Raw genomic sequence first — 21,703 nt, 5'->3', positions numbered from 1 at the left:
TTCATCGTCTGTGCATCAGATCTATTAATAGGCATGTCCACTAAAAATTGAAGTACTTTTAAATTGATTCAGACCTAACTTATTGGCTGGGAATTGATGAAAGAAACATTTTGGCGTTTAAATAATCTTAATCGGACGTTTCATTCCAGAGATATGGCCTTTTGAGTGTTACGGTTTTATATAGGGCTGCTAGAACATTTTAAAAGTTAAAGTCCAAAAGGATTACTAACAGAAAGTGCAATTTTAAGGTACTTTTTCTTAATGTATTTATTAACTAGCGTTATCTGGAACATTATATTTGCTTATAACAACATGAAAATAAGATCATCCTGAAAATTTAATCGATTTTGTTGACATACAACAAAAAATATAAGACCTCAAAACCCATGGTTTGTTTGGTGAAACCCCAAGCATGATCATAGATGGCCGCCATGGAAAATATCTCCATAGAGGAGATGAACAATAAGTGCATTATTTCAAATGAATGGCGGTAGTCTTAAACATTGTTCAATCTTTTACGGTCAGCACATTTTATCTTCAAAAATTATTATATTTCATCATGGCATAAGTTTGGTAACATTAATCACTGCCAATTTTGAGAAATTTGCTCCAACTCAAAGTTTATCTTTACTACATTGAGCAATACACTGTGTGCATGGAAGCCATGATGGTCCCCGGTTTTATACTCCCTATGAAATGGACATGGTAGTAAGAAGTGCACGGGGAAGTGCATGATTTGAGATGGGCCGCGGTAGGCTTAAACGTTCTTAAATTTCTTAACATCCTACACATTTTGTCTTCATAAATAGTTAAATTTTATGAGTATGTAAGTTTGTTTGTCTGATTCACTCCAAATTTGGAGATAATTGCGTTTGAACACCTGATGCACGGAATGGTGTCACTTCAACCTGTTGTAGTTCTCATCTCATTAAATTTTTCATTAAAAAAGTTGATCTCTTCATGCAGGAAGGTCCTCTCTATTTACTGACCAAACAGGAAAAAGTTTGGTGAATGTTTTCTGGTGGAATCAGGAATTTCTTGAAACACCCTGATATAGGCCTACATTTGGATCAAAACAAGTATGTACGCCATTTAACATGCCTGGGATTTCTTGTATCGATCAGTTTCTCCATAGACAATACGTGTGTGAGTGCACGCACACAGTAAATGAAAAATCGTTCTAGTGGAAACTGTATTGAGAGTGGGCATCCCTACTATTAATGTACTGTGTAGTCATAATCAATTGTGTTTGACCCCAGATGTGGACGGTGCTGCCAACCCAAAACGCGATTTGAAAAATCACTTCTATTGTTCCTTGGTTCGGGTGAATAATAAGGAAACCAAACAGAGCAATGATTCTCAGCATGTTATAAACAATATTATCAAAGGTCCAAAAACAGTGCTAAAGATTATCGGTTTCAATAAACTCGTGATTGTGTTTTGTTTGATATTGATGAGTGGCACTGGTGGCAATATGGCACAGGACGTAACAAAATATAAAGTAAGGACGCCACCTTGGTCTGGGGCGGACATTTTAAAAATGAATTTAGGAGAGCAGCAACGACATCACTTGCATTACATTCCAGATGTTAAATCTACAGCATATGCAAAATTTGAGGAAATTCGCACGAGTCCGTTTTATTTTAGGGCCATTTGTCTATAACTGGTCTTTACATGTAGCCCTATGGAGAGAGTGCCCGTTGAGGGCGCTATAACCCCCATTTTAGGAACAAAAATGTGATTTAAAAAAAACGGACTCGTGCGAATTTTCTAAAATTTTCAGAGTATGTAGTATAAACATGTAGAAATATAATCAAGTAGTTGCCCTATCTGTTCTCCTCCAAAAAAATAAAAAGTCCTATACCTCAATGATAATGACACCTAGGTGACGCCTGAGAGTATAATTATGATAGTAGCTTGAATGTTTTTAACTCTGTCAGTTTTCGATATCTGTTGCACGCTTGAGCTAGTAGAAGATGCAAAATTCTCGTTACTATCAAGTAAGGTATCATAGTCTTCCAAGTGATCAGAAGGCGTATTGTTGTCGCAATTTGGGTCATTATTCAAGTTGATAATGTGACTCATGTCGCATTGTTTTCCGCAACCCCAGTAAGCAAGCAGCCGATATGGAAAGAAACTCGACAAAAAATGGCTGCAAGAAACTTTGGACAATTTCGAGTCCCATTTCAAAATTGATATGATCATGATGAGAAACGTTATGCTTTGCAGAAGTGTTAAAGTGTCCACGATGATGATAAACTGATCCGCTGTGTGTTGTGTTTTTTGCTCCTGAGAGACTCCACAATGGACTCACCGTTACAGATACCCATATACATACTTCTGCTCCAAGCATTACTGCGATATAGTAATGGAAAAGCTTGCAATTTCTCAGCACAACTGCATGGTAATTTTTAAGGAAAATTATAAACAATAGACAGCATAAAAGTGTGATAGTACTTTTAAAGATTTGGATCTTGTCAATGTGTTTTCAGATGCAACTTTTACTAGTTCGCTGATAAGATACAAAATGCTTCCAATGCCAAAAGCTAAGATTTGAAACGTTGAAGAATGACTATGTTGTGCGTGCTTTCGGATGCCATTCTTATCCGTATATAAGACCAACTGCACATGCGCATTTTCCCATCGGCGGACTGGTATCGCGATCGAGCCAGTATGAATCAGGTGTTTGTACCTCAAGATAAACCAAAGACAAAGAATGATTAGGCATAACGCATATAGACTGCCAAAACATTGAGCGACAATAATTAGATATGGTTTAAAACCTTGGAACTCCTCTTCTGGTGGAAATGCGAATAAAGCGAATGCAATAGCAATGCCGCAACTGCCCAGAAAGAACGCGAGGATGAAGGCCGAATAGTAGTTGCCTTGGTCACGGAACGGTAGAGGTTCGTAATCAGAGGTTACCTAAAAAATATAAACATGTTAACTATCAAATACTAAGAGAACACACTACACCCACATTCACCACACGGTCCTTATCCCCCTACACACCACGTCAACCACACACCCGCATACACCCACCCCTACACACCCCCACACACCCCCACATCCCAAACGCACCCCCCTTACACATACAAAACGCACTCACCCCCATTGTTTCCCAAATTTTAATGGTGATGCTTTAATACTTATCGGAGTGTTGTGGACCATTCCGTTTGTGTGATTTTTAAGGTCTACGATTGCGGACATATTTCTATTGTTGTTAACAATAATTATTTCCGAGTTGCTTTCCATAAAATGCCTCTGAGTATATATAAACTATTCCATTGTCGATGCTCTACTATGAAAGAAGAATAGCATTGTGGACCTACAAGTTGCTGTATCAAATATTGTTTAATATATGACATTATCTACCGAAAGAAGTGTGTATTGTTATAAATAAATCTTATTTCCTCGTTTCGTATCAACGCTAGACTAGTGATATTCTTTGGTGTCAATTGGGCATGCATCTTTAAAACAACAGATGTAATTGAACTATTGTTGACTTCTGTCTGTCAACGGGTCTTCCGCACGAAATGTAGTTTGGATTACGGCCAACCAAATCCTTCTCCGTTTTACAGTAGTTACACTATTTTGGAGCATAACCAACAAAATCTTCCTTTCGTTTGGGGACATCCCCAGATTGATTAATATCATAGTGACGTAAGCAATAAGTTTGTTAGGCTGTGTTCTTCACAATTCCATCTCGCTGTTAAATTTACTGTATTATAATTATGGCGAACCGGTTTTTGAATACACCTGTACAGGGCCGTTCCTAGGGATTTTGCCGCCCTATGTAAAACCTCTCCCTGCCGCGCCACCAAAGCATACCAAAAAAGTGTTAAGGAGGGGGTTACCTCCTTGAAAACTCATCAGATTTGACTATTTGTTTTTGTGTCCTTTTTTTGCGCCCCTTTGCGTTTAGTGCTGCCCTAGGCGACCGCCTTACCTGGTCTAATGGTCGGAACGGCCTTGCCCTGTATTTTTTTTTCAATGTTTATAATTTTTATTGATTTCAGCAAACAAATTAAGAAAATCAACAACAAATCACAAAAAAGCAGCAAGAATTAGACATAATAGTAATACAAAGTTATGCAGTCACACTTCTAAGTAACATAATAAAATAACCATATCAGTCCCGAAATATAAAATACAGTTACACATTCCTAAACAATACAAGCTAAAACTGAAACTTAAAACATTAGATGTCAAATCTCCATTTACGAAAGTGGCAAGAGAGTTTGTTTTTCTTCTTAGCAATGAAATACTCTGTTTTATTTTAATAAAAGCCTTGAGACCAATACTGGTGGGAGATTTGCCTTGAAATTTACATACATAAATATAATATTTCACACTCAAGAACAAATATGTCAAAAACATGTCATCAGGCACCCCAAAAATTTTATCAAATGTTGAGATATCAAAATCAATATCATCTTTATTTCTAATAGTTTTGACCATATCATCCCAAAGGGGTTTGATGACCTCACAATCACAAAAAACATGGGTTATTGTTTCAGGCATCTTATTACAAAAGGTACATTCCGGAGAATCCCTCCTTTTAATTTTGAACAAAAAATCATTGAAAGCAATAGCTTTGTGGAAGATTTTAAAATAAAATGAACGAAATCGAGAATCAATTGAACATTTAAAATTACGAAGATGAATTTGTTCCCATTCCAAGTCCACAGGGTCAGTAACAAACTCATTCCAAAAACACACCCGCTTTTCAGGAACACATTTCTCAATCATGATAGAATAAGCATATCGAGGAGTTTTTGGAGGTTGGATAAGGTTATCAACCAGATTATTAAATGTCTCAGAACTAGAAATATCAAAGTTTGGATTATCAATCCAAGAAGAGGGAACATTTTTCATAAAGAAATTAAATTTCTTCCTATCACGATTAGAAATATCAAAATCAAGAATTAATTCTTCAAACAATTTACTACCTGGATGGGGAGGATTAAGTAAATCATCAACATACACAATACCTTTATCACACCAGTCTTCATAGTAAAAATACTGTTTAGATTTTGATCGAATATTTCTGTTAAACCACAAAGATTGGCAAGCCCCAAGATCTGAAAAGGGAATGCCAAAACTGACGTTCACAGCATTTTCACGGAAAACATACCACGTCCTGAGTGAATCGGCCAATTGAGTACAATGAAGCTTATTTAAAACACTTTCAGGAGCATAAGATTTCCATAAAATATCACCATACATACGATTTAATACAGATAACTCAATTGTTTTCCATAAACTGTTAAAGTTATTATCAAGGAGTAATTTAACCCAATACATTTTTTGAGCCAAGGCAAAAGGATAAGGATCAATCATACGAAGGCCACACAGAGAAAAATCATTGCACACACATTTTCTTTTGACTCTATCATTACCATCATTCCAAATGAACTTGAAAAACAATTTGTTAAGTTCTTTAAAAAAAGAATTGGGAATTTTGATACTCAAAACTGCAAAAAGGTAGAGCAGCTGAGGCAAAAGAAGTGTTTTAATAACACAAATTTTTCCAATCATAGAAAGATTTCTAGCGCGCCAGCAATTTAAGGTCCCCTCAATCTGTTTCAGTTTAACCTTATAATTAAGATCAAACATTGACTTAAAATTCAGAGAGAAATTAATACCCAGAGTTTTAAAATCACTAGATCTCCAAAGAAGACCATGCCCAGAAAAAGGATGATTTAAAGAACCTTTCTTCGAGCCAATCCAAATAGCTTCAGATTTGGTGAGATTAATTTTACAGCCAGAACAAGTCGCAAATTTTTGTAAAGTCTCAAAAAGGTTGTTAAAGGAATCAGGCGAACCATCCAGAAAACAAGTTGAGTTATCTGCTAACAATGAAATTTTTAACTCTCTCTCCTCAATAGGAATACCCTTAATGTTAACATTCTGGCGAATAGCAAATGCCATTGTTTCAATAATTGCCCTGTATTTTTACTGTCAGATATGTCCTCTTTTATTTTGGGCCCAAACAGACGAGGCAATATCAGGCAAATATACGTGATACACCATCAAAATACTAAGAGAGAATACACTATACCTACATTCACTACGGTCCTCATCAACCCCTACCACACACCCGCGCACACACCCCAAAGGCACGACCCTTACACATACCAAACGCACCCCCATATTGTTTTCCAAATTTTATTGGTGATGCTTTAATACTTATACTTACCGGAGTGTTGTGGGCCATTCTGTTAGTGTGACTTTCAAGGTCAACGATTGCGGACATATTTCTTTTGTTGTTAACAATAATTATTTCCGTGTTGCTCCGAGGGGGCACGCCGTATAGCTTGTTAAAGCCATATTACAACATTTCCATAAGAAATAGAATTATATTTTTTGGAATAAAATGTTAGTTTTCACTGTCAGATATGTCCTCTTTTAATTTTGGCCCAAACAGACGAGGGAATACAAAGGAAATCGCTATTTAATACCAGCGTATGTCGCCGATGCGAGCCACTCATTCGAACGTAGTCGTGTCGGTTCATTTGATATGTCACGACTGCCCGCACGCCGTGTACGTACTGTGTTGTGAACATCGTGTACGCGTTCGACTAACATTTCCATCATAGTAATAAAACGACGGCTCCTGCGTTTTATTCACAATCTCGGCACCGCAAGTCTTGATTTTTGGGCGGGTGCGGCGTGCCGCACCCGCCCTATATTCTCTGACTATTGACCTACTTTTTCACATACCGCAGTGTTGAGAAAATATTCGTGCCGGTTATATCCCAAACACCCACAGAGGTGATTTTTGTAATTATTACTTGATTTTGATATACGATAAAGTCGACATAGGCAGTAATGTGTTTGTATTAAAAGAAATAACAAAAATAATTATTTAAGTAATAGAAATACTATTTGGAAATTGCAGCAAGATTTGCAGATGTTTTTATTTGAACAGTACCAGTTCACCAGTTTTGCTAGTTTTCCTAATCTCTGGGCTAAATTAATAGCATCGTGAAGGTCATATATATCATTTTATACTGACAGCTTCGGCATGTACTTAAATACAGCTTGTATGTGCATTGTGTTCAGTGTGTACATAGGCTATTTACTTTTCAAATCTTGTGACAAATAGTGCTTGCTGATGCTTGTATAAGGTATTATAGACAAAGTATTAGAATGCATGTGCACCAGTAGAAATGGCCCAGGTTGAATAAAATAAATAAACATATGAATGAATATTTTATTCCCTGGATTATTTTTGTTGGGACAAAATAATGATATAGTTTGACGCTTTGAAATACAGTTATGTTAATCATAATAAAGTTACAAAGTTAAAAAATAATATCGAAATATTGTAAAATCAAACTTTTCCCCTCATAAGTTGTATCAAAACAACATATTGATATTGATATGACAGATTTTTAAACTTTGATATGGAAAGATACCCCAGCCCTGTTGTCTCACCAGAGAAGATGAGCAGAAGCCTTTCTATCTGATGATAAAAAAAACCTCTAGGTATGATTACGTAAATGTTTTAAATAACTATTATCTACAATTTTTACAGTTTTATAACAATGTTTTATATAAAATGTTAACATAAAACGTCTTCTGTTATGATGTGAAGGGTTAATATAAAAAAGGGAAAATCTGTTCCAACTGACCAGCAGAGAACAGAGGATAAGCAATAGATAAGATTACAATCAGGGGAAATATGACACAACCTCCAATGGGGGAATAACAAACGTATAAACGTATAAAGTTACAAACTCTTTTAACTTTGTTTATACGTTTTGTGTTATTCTCCCATTGGAAATCGATGTTTTGTCATATTTTCCCTGTTTTTAATTGTGAACTTGACTTACTCATTCTTTCATTTCTCTTGACAATTTTTCATTTGCCCGCCCTATTCCTTTTAAAGGAACTTTTATTGTAGGGTATGTTAGTTTACTAAAGTACATAACAATCGTGTAGAAAACAGAATTAAAACAAAATATTGAGGGCGTCTTCCTCAGCAAATGTTATAATATGGCTTTAAGCTCCTTGTGAGTTTTTAAATTGCTTTACAGCGCCAACTTTCTTTTTGAATTCTCGATGTAACTATTTATTTGTTTTGCTGAATAAAATTCGTATATCTCGCAAGTGATTTGTTATAGTAGCTAACCAGCATAACGTACCATACCAACAAGAACTATAATGTAACAGCGTTAAGAACATTAGCAAACGATTGCACCCAATACAGGGTGTATCAAAATAAAGTTAACTTATTTGAAAAATGCCACAAGATTAAAAGGTAAAGGTAAATGTAAAGGAGACGATCCTGTATAAACAGTAATCGGAGTCCCCATCACTCTTTCATTGGTGATTGGGCCAGACTCCTCCAGATAATGTTGCTATAGGGGGATCGCTACACCTGCACAGCGAGTCTGTTACCTTCCCAGCATTTAAGAATGCCGGTGCCCATTTATACACCTGGGTGGAGAGGAGTAATCGAGATAAAGGGCCTTACTCAAGGGCACAACACGATGACGTCGCCGGGGCTCGAACCCGCAAAGCCACAGCCTTCCGATTATAAGTTAATTAAGTATGAGGTATTTGGTCAAATTGCTTCAGTTGATAGCTGAATGCCTGAATCAATATCTTTGTCCTCCCACAATTGTAAAATCACTGGCGTGTAGCCATTAATAAGGACTCTCAAAGGCTGGTTTGGTAAGCCGAGTAAGAATGCAGTTGCGTGTCACTGTCAAAAAGGTGAGTTTGGTTGTTTTTCATTTAACACCAACTTGCCGCTTTTTAACTACAAATTATTTCCAGGTATTTTAAAACAATTTCATTATGCCTCCAAAATGGGTATATATTTATCGAAAATGTCCATTAATTTGATATTTCTATCATGTTTAAAGCTAATACTACAATAGAAAAACATTAACATTCTGTAAAAAAACCCCGGTAAAAACACAGATTGTTTTCAGACGTCCGTTTACGTCGGTTAAGAAACTTTTCCGTTTTAAAGCAGAAACTCTCTGTGAAAAAACCCCAGAAATGTTCTGTAAAAACTAGAAAAACAGGAACATTCTGCCAAAAACCAGAATAGGTGAAAAAAAATCCTGGTTTCTTAGTAAAATAAGCTGTTTTATTAAATTTAGGCACTTACTTACAACTATAATAGGGCGAAGTTTAAATTTAGCCCCTAGATGACCTTTGACCTCGGTTGACCTCAATTTGTTTCGCATATAAACTCCTCAACAAAAGTTTGGAAAGTTTTTTCAAGAATCTGTATCTCCAATTATTTGTGACATATTCATATAGTGTTGCACATCACTGGATAGCTACAATACTCCCTTTACAATGACACCTCATTTGAAACAATAACATTTTTCACAGCTGAGTACGCGTCTAGTGAATGTAGTGGGGTCTCAAACAGAATTTGCCAAATTAACAATTATTTTGTGCTCAAACAACGCTAGCCACTAACCTCAATAGCGGATGGAAAGACCATAGGCAGCCACAATAGTCAGGCACTTTCTCCTCATGCTGCTCACCGACCTGGTTACACGTTACTGTGGGATGGAATTCCATTCTTCAACAAGGATTCGTCGCAGGTCATTCAATGTGATTGCATATGGGCTTCTCTGGCACGCACAGCACGATCAAGCTGGTCCCACAAGTGTTCAATCGGGTTGAGGTCTGCCCCGGGGGTCTGCCCCTCGGGTCTGGCCTGATGGCAGGCCATTTTGACTCTACTCCCATATTCTGTAGTAGTCATTGGCTGCCATTGTTTTAACAATATATAATTTTAGTATTAGGCCAATATTGATGCAATGGATTACTGTAATTATTGGACGTTTATTGGCCCGGGAAGACGATATGTGTCATCTCTTGCCGGCCTCGCGATAAGAGAGGAACACTGTACGACTCATCACCGTGGTGTTGAATAGCCATCAAGTGTATTTGATAGCAAGGTGACACGTACTTTAGAAATTATCTTTAAAAGTATGGTCACAGAGCATACCTTGAGAGGACACTTGGCTCATTTGCACGGCAGCCGGACTCTCCGTTGTATTTGTTCATTTGTGTATGGAGAGCAATGGTGACCCTTCATTGTATTTGTTCATTTGTGTATGGAGAGCTAATCTTGGAGCCCATGGGACTTAGGCTAGGTCCTCAGGCAGAGTCAGACGCTGTTTGTAATAGAAACGCCTATTCTAAATTCCGCGTTCATTCAATGTTAGCATTAAATTTGTATTGCCCTGCGGCCCCGCGCAATGGAAAAACCTGAATTTGCTACATAAAAAGAAATGAAAATTTAAAAAAGTCGGGTTCCACCTGAGTACATATTAAATGGGTGTAGAAATTGTTCTCAAAATATTAATTAATTTAAACATGCGGGATATAATGAACCTTTGACATGATGCCATGATGACATGATTTTATTAGTCGTTTTATATATCACCTATACCGTGTGTCATAATACCAATATTTTGTAATTTTATATAAGAACTAATATTTTGCATCATAATGCAAAATAGCATGTCACTAAGCAGGTCATAGGTACTGTTAAATATCAAAAACATCAATTTTTAATAATTTGCCATCAAATGTGTATTATATCGCGAATTAAAAAAACAACAACGCTATTTGATATCATTCCTTGTATTCAGAATGCAATTCGATATGTCTGATGTAAAGTGCTCTCTTGTCCCAGATAAATACAATGCAAACGTTGTTATCGGAGCAACTCATATAATGTACATGCAAGATAAAAATAGAATTTTAAAAACATGATTGAAGAAGCAGCCTCAGACTGTGGTGACTCCTATGTAGTAGGTAAAACTAAACAATCCCTACGAGCGCAGACACAGACGCCCAACGAAGCTCAAAACTCTGCAGTGTACAACCATTGTTATAAGAACACTGAACACTTCTTCAATCCTGAAGTTATCCTTGATAGATAGAAAGATGAGTCAGAGAATCCATATGGAAGTAAAGGGGGACTCCGTTTCCAGTTATCACACGCATGGGACCCGGTATAGTGAGACATTCCTCGCTGTCTGACGTCAAAACATCTGACATCACAACATTATCAAATAATTTAGATGCCCGATGAAGTCCGATGTTTTCAGGCGCAACGTAGTACAGTGAGTTGCAAATTTTAGTTCCAGGATTAGATTTAATTTACAAAATAATGTTTTGAACTGCTGGATGAATAATCTACACTAAGATGTAACCTTTTTTTATTTGCATAACAATGAACAACTTCAATAAGTTGGTTTCTCAAGAGCGGTGCTTGGAGCAGAGAACATATCTTACACTTCCCATAATGCATTTCGTACATTTCAATTTTCTTTACTGATTTGCTTAGTGCAACATGGGTCGATAGTGACGAAATATACCTCAGTGAACGTAGCGCACATTCAGATTCTTGCAAAATATGTATATTTCTTGACTAGCTCAGCCAGTCTTTGGAAACAAAGGAAACCTGTAAAAAGTAATGGGATGGGGGATGTATCATAATTGCAAAGGATTCTGGGAAGGGTAAGATATCTTTTCTGGGTTTTGAGTTGAAAAATAGGACCAATACCAATATTTATTTCAGGGTCTTGATAAACATGGGGACTGTTACACTTGTTTACTGCATACCAAATATGGTCTGAACCCTTTTGAATATGTATACAGGTTTTGAGTGACGGGAGTTTTTGCGAAAGCGAGAGACACAGGTTTCTAAACTACCCTGTCAATTTTTCATTTTCTTGGTTTTCTTTAAAATTCGGCCACCGTTTGAGGTATATCTTATAGGATATATCACCTATATCAAACCAAATCTAATCTACAAAACTGGAGACGACCATCCGCCCCCCAAAAAAAAAAAACGACTTTGATTGTGTTTACTTCGTGTAACGGTCATTCTTCATGTTCTTAGAGTTTGCCTTTCAAAATAAAAAAGACCTTTACAATAGTAAATGGCCCTAGCAACCATCAGACTGTTTCTCATTGGCTACAGCAGCAAACGCTACAATGAAGATATTAGATAGAACGATAATCATGGCTAGAATTTGCATTGTAAGTGTAAGTTCCGCAATGATATGTTTCTTTTGGTTGTCCGCCCGGTTCTTGCAGTATGCCTGATGATTTAAACATAAAGAAGAAATAAGTTAATAAACATTCCTGGAAATGGGGGAGACAAGATAATAAAATTCAGTATTTTTGTAGCTTTCTCCGCGAGTCAATGCGCATTTACAGCAGGAAGTTACAGCAATACCGTGATACCGTGAAAACTCGATAGTTAGCATTATGTGCTTACTATTGAGTAGACTTCTCCGTAGTCCACTTGCCCATTTTGCATACTCTGGCTATTACATTTTAAAGCATAAAACTCTGATTTATATTGATTTGTGTGCAACTGATAGATTTTTACATCTGTATCTGATCTTTTCAGTCACCGCACTCCCTCTGTTTGTTAGCTTCCCAAGTGGACTACTGACTTTGCCTTGCGGTTAAGATTTTTAACACGGGACTCTATGGAGAGTTAGGCCAATTTCTGGCCTAACTAAAATTAGCCATGATGTAATGCATCTTTAAATGGATCTGCCTTGTGATTGGTCGCCCATATCTCGCTATGGTTTAAATCTTCCGGGCCCGCGCCATTACTATTAACTACACCGTACACAACTATCTGTGGTATTTGCGGCGCTTTTGTGTTGACGCGAAAGTTAATCTCTCACCAAACATCTAGCGCGTCTTGTATTATACCATGCTTAGTACTTGTGGTTAATGGACTGATAAACAAGTATACTTGAGAGTGTGTTTTTAGAGAGCAAAGTCCCGGGGCAAAGTTCTGCTTAAAATTCAAAGTCCATAGATAATGTTGCATTCAATTACTTTTATTGTCACTAATCATCTGATATTCTTAATTCTTTATGACCATTTTACTATTGAATACTTTAATTTTAATAAACATCAGTATAATTTTGAGTTCAACGAAATGGGTTCATCATAACATATTTTTAATAAAATTCGACTATGGCATAGTCTAACTATCGAGCAAACACGAAGAGCCCCATCCACAAGAGTGTAAAGGGTTTTGAGCAAATGGTGGGGGGGGTGTGTGGGGGTGTGGGGTGAGGGTGACGTTGGTGTGGTTGTGCGGGGGGGTAATAACTTACCTTAATTATTAGAAGAACAGCCATAATGCAGTGTAATATTATTGATATGCTGAGGAAGACTAGTACTGGTGCAAAAAACTTGTTACGTACATCTTGTCCAAACAGGAGAGTAAGTACCCCAACGTTAGACACCAGCCCCGATATATCTAGGAGTGATGTCGCTCCCTTTTTAAGCGATGCAACCGTCTGATTAAAACAAAAAGTTTATTATATTTTTATGCTGTTGTAATACCAATCAAAGTCACATTTATTTATTTATTTATTTCATTCTTATTTAAGCTGGGTTGACCTTTCAATGCACTGGCATTGTTCTCCCAAGGTGCCCAGGTGGCACAAGGCCAACATTAAAATACACAAGATACAACATATAAAAAATACAGATGGAACAATAATATACATAGTAAAAAACTAGCACACAGATTTAAAAAGGTAATCGGCAAGAAAGAGTGGATCAGGGTCAGGCGGGACACCCGGAGCTGACCCCCAGCCACATGCAGGCCGCAGGACCCCAACCCCGACCAGGGCACTGGTAGGGCCCCAGGCTGGTCAGGGAGCAGGGAGACAACAACAAAAATTGATCCTATCCAAGCCCCCACCCAGCCACAGTTCCCCAGCAGCACCCCATCCAAGGAGAAAGGTCCAGCGATCCACATGCGCCCAGGACACCAACCGGCTGTCCCTCCATACCCGAACACCCATATATTGCCCTGAGAGAGACATTAAAAAGAAAAAATACATTTACATTATCATTATCATTATCATTATCATTATTATTATTACTATTATTAATCTTATTATTATTATGTATTATTATTATTATTATTATTATATTATTATTATTATTATTATTATTATTATTATTATTATTATTATTATTACATGTGTTACTATTATCATTATTATTATTAGAAAGAGGGACGATATCAAAACTCCGGACGGTTCCTTTCGGTTGCTATTGTTCTAAACAATGGAAACCGGACGGAACCACCCGGAACTGGCGGTTGACCGCCGGTCGATGTTTGATTTTGCTTTAATAAAGCCATCATAGTATAAATGAAAAATATACATTTGTGTTACCTACCGCCGGCTTTCCATCAGGAACATTCCCACTCTTGATCTGTGCAAGAAAAAAGGAAATTATAAATTGTACTAATGTTTTCTTTGCTATAAGGGTCATAATTATTAGGTTTCGTAAATCGTCAGCCTGTTACGATAATTGCCTACGTCATTTTTTTTGGTAATTTCGAGTACAAAATATGGTTCAACATGCATTTAAACATATTTATTCACCAATTGTTGCACAAGAACAAATGATAATGAAACAAATTAAAGGAGTATTTCGTGATCCTAGCATCCTCTTTTTATGACATTTTTCAGTACATATCCACGAAAAAAGCATATTCCCAAAATGTCAGTTGATTCCGATATTGCGTTTGCGAGTTATGCATGATTATGTGTATTACACTGCTCCATAGACAATACGTTGTAATTTCGTTCTGGTGCACCAGAACGAAATTCAAATTTCACGATATCTTTGCTAAACGAATTAATCTGCAAGAAATATTTTGTACATAAACATTATGTAGCGAGAGGTTTCCAGTGATATAAAATCTCAACTTTTTTTGAGAAAAGTGGGGGGATGAGGCTGTGGATCACGAAATGCCCTTTTAAAGGGAATAATCAGAAATAATTAGGGTCATTACGTTACGGATACGTGCTTGAACCATCAGAGGCTGTGCAATAATAATGAGCCTGGGGTGTTAAAATTTCTGAACGGCCCGCCAAAATCGCTTGTCCCCTCTCGGCCTGCTAAAGATCGCTTGCCCCCCCCTCTCGGCCCGTCAAAAATGAGAAACTGTCGACCATTTCTTTTAACATTTTGGGCACTGGGTCAGTGTAATTCCCAAGGGCTATTAGTGCCATGAGGCTGCTTGATTTGCTTAGAAACGGCATACTACTTATTATAATCCCCACTGTTTTGTAAACTGTTTTTTCCAAACCGTGCAGAGGTACATCGTGGGAGACTACATGCATGGATTTGTGTACAATGAGAGCATAGATCCTGAAAATAAAGAGGCATTATAGTAAAAAACAAAAAAAAAAACAAAAACCTTACTTTTAATTCAGTTGACTGTGCGGGGACAAACATGCATACATTATTGATACAAATTATTAGTGATTAGTGATACAAAGCAAATAGAAGTAACCTACTTTTAAGTAAGTTGAATGTGCGGGGTCAAACACTTATTCCTTCTTCGCGTGATAATAATATGTAAAGATATCCAAACATTTATTGATTTTCTCAAAAACTGTTATTTTTTGCAGGAATCTGTTATGCTAGTTGGATTCCTAACATCATTTTCTTTTTTAAAATGTATACTTTTATACATAGGCCTACAGTACAACATCTAATTTACTGACTCGACGAAGGTATACAAACTTTAATAACAGCAGGAGAAGTGAAATTGCCAGTGAAATTAATGAAAGATGATAAAGTTCCAAGCACTGACGACCTACCGAGTGACATCTTCACCATAGGCGGTGCAGAGGTGCAACTTGTCAGACTGTATAACAACATGCTACAAGAGAAAAAGACCTAAAACCGGGAAAGAGTCTAAAGTTTAATCTGCTCCACAAGAAGGATGATAAAGCAGATATCAAGAATTACAGATTAAAGTTGCTGTCCCACTGATGCTTAAAAATATTCACTAGAATAATGCAAAATCGCATCGAGAGAATACTTGAACAAAATCAACCAAGACAACAAACAAGCTAGATAACTCTAGATTCAGGGAGGGCTATTACACTAAGACCTGAGCGCAAGAAGTCCACTTGGCCCCTCAACAGATACACCATAGAGCACATTGGACGTGACATGATATTCTCCATCAATAACGTGATTTCCTTTATTAATGGTATTTTAAAGTGGAAAGTTCACATAGAGAGAATTTTGTCCCGCTTTGGCTGGAATTGACCATATACACTAAAGTTGCGTATAGTGTCGTATAGTTTGGGTAATGTTTTATGTTCAGGGGTCAAAACAAATCTTTCACAACCTTTCATGATGTTTTCACCCCGGAACATGTATTAAACATTATAAAACTCTAAGAAACTATACGTAACTTTAGTGTATACATGTTGAGGGGCCAAGTGGACTTACGGTCTTTTTGCGCTCAGGTCTTCACTTACTCTCTTCAATGAAGACAATTCCTTATCAACTCCTTTCCAGCTCGCCGCTTTTGGATATTCCCCTTCTTCTAATATATATTGGTTTCCTGTGTAGCCTATATGCTGATAACCAACCCAGCTGAGGGGAAACACGCATTCAAAATTTGTTATCATAGGCACGAGCAACGTTCCCTCCCTCTACAGGGTGAGTCAAGAGTTTTGTACGTTTTACAAAAGTGATGTTGTTCAGCCCCATTTACAACATAACTCAACAACCACAGGACTTATTCTTCTACACGCTCTCTATGAATTGAGCAATGCATTTATTTTGCCAAAACGCACTACCATTCGCAAGATGCCGTGAGCTACCAAATCGCAACAATTTAAAATAGTTGCTAATCTTAAACAATACGAATCACTTTAAGGGTAAAATGAGGAGAGACGCATTTGTACACACTCGAATTGTTGATGCTTGAAACTTATAACTACTAAGATGTATTATTTTACTGGAAACTGGATTTCACTCTTTCCAACCCTAAAATGTTGGGGTGGGGTGGGGGGGGGGGGGTAGGTGTGTGGTGTAGGTTGTTTTCCCTTGGTTTGTTTGTGGGGTGTCTGTATTATGTGTGGGGTGGGTGTTTGAGAACTGGAATGGTGCGGTGGGGTGTTTCCTTAGGCATGTGTTTCTCCAGCTATAATTATATAATTTACACGAAGCCGAAGAAACAATTCTTACACACTATCGATGACTTTGATAGAAGAAGTCTTTTGATTGAATCCAACAGAGCTCAGATTGTCTACATCCGCAGTTAGTTCACGGGTATTTCCTCTGAAGCGTTTCTTGTCGTAAATGATTATCTAACGAATAACAATAATAATAATAATAATAATAATAATAATAATAATAATAATAATAATAATAATAATAATAATAATAATAATAATAATAATAATAAACACATCAATGGTCTTTACCTCCCATCATGCACGTGTGCTAGTTTAGGGGTCACCTCAGCCATTAGCATTGTTGAGCAACTTGCATAAATTTACCCCATGCAAAGTTAGTGTTACAAGTTTCTTATTCTTGCTCTCAGGTCAATTGTATTTTTTACTCGTCCATAAATCTATAGATAAATTTGATATGGGCATACACAATGCAATTTCAAGATTAGAAATACGTCAGAAAGACGAAAGTGCCACTCACCTTTGCCATGGTTGCGGTCGTTATCCTGCGCTCTTTAAAATATTTAGAGATACCGACTGTAATCATGGTAATAGAAAATTATACGATTGTATTAGTGTTTTGGACAAACGGTACACACAATGGCATAATGCTCCCCACATTACAAGAATTACAGTGTAGTAATGTAGAGTAGTCTGGTGCCTAAGCCAAAAAACCTGAAAGCAGCGTCCGCACAATGTTTGAGTGTGTTTTCTATATCTCTGAGACCTACCGATTGAGAATCTGGCGGGTGCCACTCTGGCACCCTTGAGCAGTTTGAAATAAGTGACCCCAAAATGACCCCATAGGACTATACAGAGGTCAAAAATTGAAAGTGTTCAAACATCACTTCAAAGTATATCAAATTATTCGTCTGCAACCAAGGATCACAAATATGTATTTTTTTCTCAATACGACTTTTGGTTCAAGAGTTATATGCCGCAACAGGTCATTGGTCAATTTCCAGTTTACAGAAGGGTCAAAAATTAAAGTTGCTCCGATTGTTGTTTGTCTACCAAAAGGAATTCAGAAACCTAGTTTTAGTTTAGTTTTTGCCCCCTACGCAAACTGGAAATTGACTCTTGACCTGTTGCGGCACATAACTTCTGAACCATAGGTCGGTTATATAGGTCGGTTATATTGTGAGGGCACGGTGGCTCAGTGGTTACGGCCTTGAACTCATAATCCGAGAGCTTGCACGACGTGCGTGTGTTCGATTTCCCGTCCCACCACCGTGTTGCGCCCTTGGGCAAGGCGCTTTGCCTCGCCTGCTTCAACCCACCCAGGTGCAATGGGAAGCTGTTAGGGGTAGTCACAGTCGTTGTACTGATGGACCCTGCGCCACTTGTAGGCTGCAAACGTGGTTCCGACATATTCTGACGGCGGAATAAATGTAAAGCGCTTTAAGGGTGTTTACGGCATAAAGCGCTATATAAATATCTATAGTTATTTATTTATTTTTATATTGAGATAAAAATTACATATTTGTTATCAAACGATATTCAAAATTCCCGAGTTGAAATTGCCTGTGGCAATGATGTCATGTTAATTTGTTCTTAATTGTTGTCAGCCTTTACTGTGTTAATAGGACGTCATTGCCACAAGCAATTTCAGTGCCTGGGAAATTTGAATATCGCGTGGTGAGATACGGCTGTTTTAAAGGTTAATGTGAGTTTGTTTGAAATAAAACCACGTGATACGTGCTTGATGATTATTTTTCTAACATATAAGGCATACTGTTGTGATTGCCGGAGTGTTCCTTTAATACATTTAAGACATTATATCCCCTATATAACACCACATGCAAGCGTCCAATATAGTATGTGGTTTTTCTTTCATTTTGCCTCATTATTTCGGCTCAAAATGCGCGTGTCCATAAACTCCCAACTTACTCCCGAGAGTTCACAAAAATCGCGTCAGTCGTACAATAATTATAAAGGCGAAACAATTTACGTACCACAAAAAAACAGTTTGGTGGCTTGAGCTACACTGGTGATGTTCCGACTACAACAGTCCGATATTTGCCTTTAATAATAACCCTTCGAAAAGTCCTACCTTTAACACAACCAAGCCAGTCTCTCTGTATCTGTAACTATTGTTATCATGGTAACATATACACAATTTAAATTGAGGGCAGTAGTATTAAAATACTGCTGCCCCTCAGGCGGTATAGGACACGCGTCACGTAACGTACGAGGCTGATGAAACTACAATGTTGATAGCCGGTTCAAAATAAACAATTAGCATTACAAATTGAAAAGCAATATGTGATGCGATCAAGCAAAATCAGTCGAAACTCGGAAATATTGATTTTGAGATATAGCCAAACAAAGGTAATATTTCCCTTTGTTTCCTTTTGTTTTGGAAACGGTTAAATTGCTCATATCTATGGAACTAGTTGTTCAATTTCAATGGAGTTTTCTGCAACATGCAGCTTTGTAGTTTTTTCTTACTATCCTTTAAGAAACTGAAAATTATTATTTCCGAGTTCCGACTGATTTTGCTTGATCGCATCACATATACTTACAGTGGAATTCGCCGGCGATTTTTTTCCTTTTTGCTTTGACAACTAAATTATCCTCCTCATTAAAACATCTACCAGCGTTCGCGCCTTCACAAAAGAAGAGGTGGTATACCTATATGTCTTCTTGCTCATCGAGGTTATAAAGTGAAACAGACTGAGACTCAGCAATAATTTACCCCATCTAAGTAAATGGACTCTACTCTCTCTGGTGGACTATCTTCTTTCAGACTGTTTACCATCCAATTTTCACAGCTAGAATGTTCTTTGTTTACTTTTCCATAGTTTTGGAATCAGTCGCTATATACTCTGGTCAGCTACTTAAGGGAGGTCTAAGGAGCGTGAACCTGGTTTGGATGCAGAGGGAGTGTGCCTGTAACAGACACAGCCACCAGAAAAGGACCAGCTCAAATCGCGCGCCAAATAAGTTTGCAGTCCAGAAATTTCATTTTGTTCTCAGCCTTGCAAAAAATAGGCAGAGGTGGGAATCGAACCCGGGACCTCCGTGTTGTAAAACCTACTGCGTTGCCACTGAGCCAACTGACAATTAGCTATGAGAAGTTTGATAGTAATCCTTGATATTGCTGAATAGAATAAATCAATACTGATAGGTCTATTTATATGTACGATGCTATTCAAATTGGCCTATAAACTAGGAATATAATGTGAAATGACTATCAATCGATCAATTAATCAAGATGTCAAGTTATCAACAATCAATAATAAACCGACGTAGGCCTATCATGGAATATTACTATTAAACTAGGCCTACTAACTAATATCAGATATACCAAATAAATAAAATAAATAAATAGGCCTAAGTCAGTAAATAAATAAATAGGCATAGGCCTAAATAAATAAATAAATACATAATGCAGAATGCAGTTAGTATTTTAGTTGCAAAATTCCAAACATTCTATTCACACATTCTATTATAATTTTCTGCTATACACGCAAAGGACCTGTGCCTTTAATATGTCCGCGCCTAATCAATAATGAGTCTTTCACCATGCTCACACACCATGTTAAACTATTGTATCCCTACAAGTATAGTACTGACCAAGTCCTAACACCTCAATGAAATGGATGCTATAACGTACCCAATCAAGCGAACATATCAAGGTCATATCGTGGCGTTATACAAAGAATGGTCAAAGGTCAACGTTTCCAAAGAAGTATAGTAATAGATGTAGACACAAGCTTTCGTGCGGGAAACATAAACACATAGTCGTCAGTCGTGTGGTTTTTATGAGATTTGATACGGCGCTGAAGTCTATTGGCTGTCCCAAAATCAGTACCAGACCCGGTTTCCAGACGGCAATGTGTGTGTTGTTACAAGGAATGCAAACTCATTTTATCAATGAGTGAACCACATAGAGGAATACGACATCTATCGTGAGCCAATCTGCATTCTGTTGCCTGCAAAAGCCGACGATCAGGTAAAATTTCTAAAAGCAGCGTGACTAGATATTTGCGTTAATTTCATGATACGTGTAAAACGCATTGAAAACGCCAAATTGCAGTCATAAAATATATAATATTAGTAAATCACCCAATCGAATGTTAACGTAGGTATGTGGAAAAGAACTGCAATAACAATAACAAACTATGTGCCCAAAGAGTTGTCTTTGGCATGTCGCTTTTTTGAAATATGACCAAAAATATCAAATTTTGGAAAAACGCCCCAAAATTTAAAACAAACACGAACCTTCCAAAATAAATATATATTAGCACTCGGCGGCCCAGTCACTACCTGCCGCTGTGATTTGGGGTAACTCATTGCTTCCCCTCTCCAGATACCGGAACTTCAAGGTCGCTCATACCCCAGCCCTTAAGCTGGGAGACTTTAATTTCCATGTTGATACCCCTATACGCTATACATTCTTCTTAGATCACATGGAAACCGCTGGACTGCATCAATATGTCCAAGAACCTACCCATCGCGCAAGTCATATCCTGGATCTTATTACAACGGCATTGTGAATAACCTCCACCTGTAAAGACTACCAGTTGGTCACGAAAGTTACCGGAAATCGACTTGGAGAATTTTGTGACTGACAATTATGGAGGGCAGAATTAACCGTCCATTTGTTGCCGAAATGAATAACATGTAATTTGCACTTACCTACTTCTGGCACTGAGCAGTCCAAATTC

The 21,703-nt window shown here is 37.4% G+C and overlaps 1 protein-coding gene, 1 long non-coding RNA gene and 1 pseudogene across 2 annotated transcripts; all 3 read right to left on the bottom strand.

Annotated features, from left to right (window-relative positions):
* Window positions 1-4,201: 4,201 nt before the first annotated feature.
* Window positions 4,202-13,163, bottom strand: LOC140170793 (uncharacterized). Its single transcript, XM_072194014.1, is given in 4 exon segments — window positions 4,202-4,281; window positions 4,284-5,950; window positions 11,959-12,098; window positions 13,140-13,163. Coding segments are annotated over 4 exon segments (1,911 nt in total).
* LOC140172249 (small nucleolar RNA U3) lies at window positions 9,880-9,979 on the bottom strand (annotated as a pseudogene).
* A 1-nt stretch (window position 13,164) lies between the features above and the next one.
* On the bottom strand, window positions 13,165-17,161 carry LOC140172160 (uncharacterized). Its single transcript, XR_011861683.1, has 4 exons — window positions 17,044-17,161; window positions 16,329-16,446; window positions 14,221-14,256; window positions 13,165-13,325 (listed from the first exon to the last, which is right to left on the bottom strand). It is a non-coding gene; the product is annotated as an uncharacterized lncRNA (long non-coding RNA).
* Window positions 17,162-21,703: the final 4,542 nt, after the last annotated feature.

The sequence above is a fragment of the Amphiura filiformis genome, chromosome 15, assembly GCF_039555335.1.
Source record: "Amphiura filiformis chromosome 15, Afil_fr2py, whole genome shotgun sequence".
NCBI classification, from domain to species: Eukaryota; Metazoa; Echinodermata; class Ophiuroidea; order Amphilepidida; family Amphiuridae; genus Amphiura; species Amphiura filiformis.
The sequence above is the reverse complement of the archived record's forward strand: the minus strand, read 5'-3'. Positions and strand labels throughout refer to the sequence as shown.